The sequence below is a fragment of the Phasianus colchicus genome, chromosome Z (genome assembly GCF_987193195.1).
Source record: "Phasianus colchicus chromosome Z, bPhaCol1.hap1.1, whole genome shotgun sequence".
NCBI classification, from domain to species: Eukaryota; Metazoa; Chordata; class Aves; order Galliformes; family Phasianidae; genus Phasianus; species Phasianus colchicus.
Window position 1 is genome coordinate 62,231,252 of NC_143476.1, and position 5,967 is coordinate 62,237,218.

General features: G+C 46.3%; 1 protein-coding gene across 1 annotated transcript; it reads right to left on the bottom strand.

The window, feature by feature from the left end:
* Positions 1-1,064: 1,064 nt before the first annotated feature.
* On the bottom strand, positions 1,065-4,747 carry LOC149913034 (uncharacterized). Its single transcript, XM_090131549.1, has one exon. It carries the CDS (start codon positions 4,316-4,318, stop codon positions 1,298-1,300), a length of 3,021 nt encoding a protein of 1,006 aa, XP_089987675.1. The 5' UTR covers positions 4,319-4,747; the 3' UTR covers positions 1,065-1,297.
* Positions 4,748-5,967: the final 1,220 nt, after the last annotated feature.

A 5,967-nucleotide genomic window follows, 5' to 3' on the forward strand; every position in this document is an offset into this window, starting at 1 on the left:
TGCACATAAGGGATATTCTTCTGCTAAAAATTAGAGTCTTGTGAGAGAGGTGGTTAAATGATGTCCATAATTGAGAATTTGAAGGTCTGCCTGAAGGTTGAGAATGTGGCAAAGTTGCTGTAGTGTATGGAGGAGAAATAACACTGTTTCAATTTCTTTAATGTATGCCATGCGTGCTTCTGTTGGAAAGACTTCAGTATGCTCACATCAAAAGCAAACATGAAATACTGCTAATGCAATAGAAAAACAAGGTGAAAACAAAAGATATATATATATAGTAACAATATAAATATTTCTGTAATAGTATTCTACTTAAGATGTCTTGAACAGGCAACATAATTTTCTGATAGAATTAAACAGGAATCAAAGACAAATATTTCATTTATAACAGTGTTTGGTGTGACATATTAACGTGGGCATTGTGGGCTGATCGTATGGCACAGTTACCACCTGATCACTCACAGGTACAGTTCTGTTGCCAGAACTAATACAAGTCACTTACACAGATTCTGACGACCTCCTCCATTCAGAGATTCTGATACTTTTTTTCTTTTATGCTAATATGAATTTGCTTGACATAATTCTGACACCACTGTCATTGCACATTAATATAACTATTCTCTTTGGCTGTAGCATAGTCATGCAATGATTTCAAAAATAATAATATTAAGATGTGCTTTCAAGAGTATGCCGTGATGTGTATATGATGATCTACCATATTTGTTATATCATTTTAAGTTTAAAGGTAATGAACAACTCTGAATCACACATATTATAAAAAAAATTGTACATATTCTTTCAAGATAACTGTTCTGGATTCTAACTAATGACTGTTGCTTATGTGTTCTGCTTTTCTATATGTAAATGATCTCCATAACCAATACAGCAAAAATAAACAAACCTGATTTATATTCAACCTGCAGGCTTTTTCACCTCTGCATTGTTTGAGGATGACTGTTGTAGTAGTCTCTCATTGCTCGTCCTCTGCCGACCGAGGGCGCCACTTGCCAGCGAAACCGACCCCAACCGGGCCGGGACCAAATGCTCACACAGACCCCAGAGTGTGTGAGGCAAAATGGCGTTTATTAAAATGTGGTAGGCACTTAAATATTCTTGTCCCGCTTTGTCCACACCCCTTGCTTACCTGCTGTCCTATTGTGGGGCAGCGTTTGGCAAGCCCTGAGCATAGGAAACCTGACCCCGTCACATACCGTTTCCTCGCCACGCCTACTACATTTCCCCCTCCCTATGCTCAGGAATATCCCGTAACAGCGCGATCGCAACGCGAGTACATCTCTCACAACTGTTCCTTCGTTTTGTGATACAGAATCCGTTGGTCCATAACTTGCCACATGATCCTTGTGAGGCAATTCTGGAAACACATGATTATGCACGGCAAAATGGCCGCAATACAAATTATTGCGAGCAATACTAGCGCAACTACCTTAATAATTTTCGCAACCCATCCTCCAAAGTTGCCAAACACACTTCTCAGCCAGTCCCCGATGGGGTCGTCCTCCACTTGGATCTTCTCCGTATGGTCTCGCAGGGCTTTCAGCGCTTTATGGATGGATACACTGTGGTCGCTAAGATTGAAGCAACACATTCCTTCTAGGTCTTCACATCCATGCCCCTGTGCCAGGAGCAAGAAGTCGATGGCTGCTCTGTTTTGCAGCACCGCATGCCGAATGCTGTTTGTGTCTTCTAGCATCGCATTCAATATTAATGTTGTTAAATTCGCCTGCTTAGCTGACCAACATGCTAGGCGTTCTATCTGAGCCAAGCTCTGTGCTGCAGCAACCCCAGGGGCGAAAAATGATGCGAATATCCGTGCTGTGGCACTCCATAACTCTACCTCATCGTTACAATTCTCCGGGAGAGGGCTCGAACGCTTTCGGCGACGATGGTGACCCGTGATGCTCGGGCCATACTGCATCCATGTCGTGAAATTCGGAGACAGTAATGTCAGTTCCCCTAGGTAACAGGGTCCTCCTAAGGCATTGTGCGGGATGCCCTGCCAGGCTCTATCCCCACAGATCAGAAAGATTCCAGGGGGCAACGCCTTAGCCGTTTTGTTATTCCATAGCACCTCGTTGACCCCCCGTTTGAAAGTGAACCCATACCCATAAAAGTCCCAAACTGCCGTACAATTAAATGAGGATCTACCGCTAGATTTAGAAAGGACCCCACCCTTTGACAAGCAGGTTGTATTGCGCCCTGTGAAGACCCGTGTTTCATTTTTGGTATACCCGCAATAACCCGAAGTAATGGAGAAAGCCTCCGTGTTCACAGGACTGACCACAGTCCAAGAGGTCTCGTTGTATGGCTTCAGCCGCGGATCTGTGCCTGCCCACCGGGCAATTAAGGCCTGCAGTTGTATCCGAGCAGACACACCCCGCAGGTAATCTCGCCCCAACAGGGTTCCCGGTACCTGCGCTACCAGCGGGGTCAGCAGGACGGGCTTCTCCAGGGAACCGTCTCTGTTGACCACGATTATCTCGATCTGCTTGGCTGACCTCCGCGTTGGAGCAGTTCCCCCCACTCCCGCTATAGTTTGAGTGGCCCCCGTTGGCCACGTGGGCGGCCAGTCGGACTCCGCAAAAACCGTCACATCCGCTCCTGAGTCCACCAGGGCGGTAAGGAAAATAGATCGCGGCCCTGGGGAGCCAGCGGGAAGCTCCGTAATTGCGGCTGTAATCTTCACCAAGGGGCGCTCCCCGCAGCTCAACGATAGCGCAGCTAGTGGCAGGCCTAGATCCAAAGCCCGCCTTTCCTGAGAATCCCGTGAATCGTAAGAGGGACCCTCATCCCCCCTACCTCGAGATCGCAGCCCACGAGCTCTACATTGCGGTGCAGTGTGACCTCTCCTCCCGCACATTTGGCACACTATACCCCCGTTGCTCTTACACTGTGCCTTGAAATGACCTAATTGACCGCACCTGAAGCATGGCCCAGGCGGGCGATCTGGACTCTGCCGCCCGGCAACCCCATGCGCTAGCATCACCTCAGCTACCGCTGCAGCAACCTCGCTTGCCACTGATGATTGAGACTTTTGCTTGTCCATCACATACTTAAGGACCTCACCGGGGGTGTGGAACCTGTCTGGCGCCGCCCGTAATAGAGCCCGTACGTCCGAGCTCGACTTTTGATAGAGGCAATCCAGGATCACGGGGCCGTGCACTGCCCTAGGCAGCTCCGATCCCTCCACTGCCTTGATCAACCTATCCGCAAAATCCTGGAAGGATTCAGTGGGACCTTGTGCAATCTCCGTCCACGGAGTAGACGGCTCAGCATTTCTTGCGAGCCTTCTGAACGCCTCAAGGGCAGCGTCTGTAGTGGCTATTAGTTCCCCGGGCCTCAGCTCCGTAAGCTGGGCATGTGCAGTGATCATACCCGGCGTACTACCCGTCAATCTCTGCAGGTTAGACGCGTGAAGCGGATTCCCCTGATCGTTCTGGGCTGTAACCAGCATTTGTCTAAGTCTAGCCTGCCATTCCTCCTTCCAAAGCGTATACTGCACCGGTTTCAAAATCATGCGCATCAGATTCTCAATATCGTATGGTAACAGGGGTCCCGGCAATATTAATGTCTCCAAGGCGTTCATTGTCAGGGGGGACTTCAATCCTTTCTTTTCAACTGCCTCAAGCACCCTCGCTATCGCTTTCGGGTCCAGCGGGACCCAGATCGGGTTATCATCATCGGAAATCACTACCGGAAATGCCTCCGGGTTCGCAAGGCCCCGGTCTTGTGCCTCCTCCTTTACTTTAGCCCAATCAGTCAGCAGACGCCCGTCCCTCCCCCCTTTGGGACGAAGCCCCGCCCTTGCCTTTTCTTCCTCCAAAGAAGGATATAACGACCGCGGAGGGTAGGGCGGGGGCGGAGCGGGCGGAGTGGGCGGAGCGGTTGGTAGACATGCGGTCGGGAGTTCCTCTTCCCCGCCATTCGCCGCGGCAACCGTCGCCATCTTGTCCGCCACGCTTTGGTCGTCAGTACTGCAAGGTAGCAAAGACCCGCCCCCCGGAGCCCTTTCCACCCCTTTTTCCACCTTAAGCTTACCCTCCTCTTTAGCCGCCTTAAGGGCTCCAAGTATCAAGCCCCAGGTTTTAAGTTCAGCAGCCTTTTGGTTATTCATGGCGCGTTGGCATAAAGCCGAGGTGAGCGAATCCCACCTACCCGAATCCAGCACTTGCTGAGGGGAGTCCAGCTCCCCTCCCTTTTTTAAAACCGAAAGCACCGCGGCTACCTCCTTCTTTGAAGGGGTATTTTTGCCGCAGTAGTCCTTACAAAACTGCAAAAGTACCTTAATAATCTGTTCCATGGTTACACACGCGACCTGCCGCCACTTCACAGGATCTTCTCCGCGATGTGTCTTCCGTGAGCGACCTGCCGCCACTCCGCAGGCTCTTCTCCGCTTCACGGGCACGCCGGGTGGTTAACCCTCGATAGGCAGATCACGTCGGGGTCACCACTTGTTGTAGTAGTCTCTCATTGCTCGTCCTCTGCCGACCGAGGGCGCCACTTGCCAGCGAAACCGACCCCAACCGGGCCGGGACCAAATGCTCACACAGACCCCAGAGTGTGTGAGGCAAAATGGCGTTTATTAAAATGTGGTAGGCACTTAAATATTCTTGTCCCGCTTTGTCCACACCCCTTGCTTACCTGCTGTCCTATTGTGGGGCAGCGTTTGGCAAGCCCTGAGCATAGGAAACCTGACCCCGTCACATACCGTTTCCTCGCCACGCCTACTACAGATGACATGACACTAAAATTGAAAACATTGTTACACTTCTGGGGACTATTACTAAAGGCAGTGAATGAAGATAAGAATAAATGGACCTTAAAAAAACAAAACAAACAAACAAAAAAGTTAAAAAATGGGATTAAGTAATGAACAATTACTCTCAATGTTGCTGAGGCAGAAGATAAGGATTAAAACCCCTCTTTGGTGTTAAAGGAGTTAAAGTTCTCGTTGAATTTCACGATCATCAGGGGAGGGGAAAAAAAAAAAGGCAAAAATATATATATATATACTGAGTACAGCTTATGTTTTTTTTTGTTGCTAAACCAGCCAATATTGATATAAGTCTTAGTTAAGTTTTATGGCTACTTTCTTACACATACTAAGAGAAAGATATATTGACGAGCTTTCTCAGTGGTTTCCACTATTTATAAGATTAAAAATGGAGGAAAACAGTCAATATTTTATCCATGTTTTTTACTTCATTGTTTTGTTCTGAACATCTGATAAAAAACTGGATGCAGTTTTTTTTTTTTTTTTTTTTTTTTTTTACTAACTTATAAGTATTTATATTAAGGACTAAATAGATAAGAGAAAAACAATGCAATTTCTTCATTTCCAAAGATTTGGTAATATTTGATAATTATCAGTAGGGGTAAAATATGAAGAGGATTTTGGAGATTAATATGTTTTCACTAGATTCATTCTTCCATTCTAATTCAAAATCTAGCAAGATTGTATTTCAGATATCAAATTCTGCTCTCCTGTGTACTGTTATCTAAGGAAACTTGCTTATACAGATATGAAATCAACTATGATACAGTGAGGATTCCTGGACAGTATCCCAAAACAGTTTTTTTGAATGTAACTTTCCCTATTTTTCTTCCTCTTATGTTAATTAATGATATGTTTATGCACTCATGCCCTGGAGAATGCTTTTCTACTTATTGATTTCCTTTCAATGCTATTTATTTTCATTATGTAGATTTGTATAAGCTGTGTTTATAAGCTGTGAATTTTATCTGTTTTTATCAATTTTTTGTCTGCCAGTAGAAAGATTTTGATATTTAAAATAACTCTTCAGTTTACTGCCCCTACTCGGGATCTTCTTGCTTTTTCATTACATGTATTTTCCTGTAATTGACAAGGAGTTATATATTCCCTAGCTAGCTGGCCTTTGCAAAGAAAATCCTTGAAGGCAATCAACAAACTCAATTACCACGTTTTCT

What these genes read in the sequence shown, in the direction of transcription:
- LOC149913034 (XM_090131549.1), bottom strand. Translation starts at nt 4,318, where the DNA reads ATGGAACAGATTATTAAGGTACTTTTGCAGTTTTGTAAGGACTACTGC.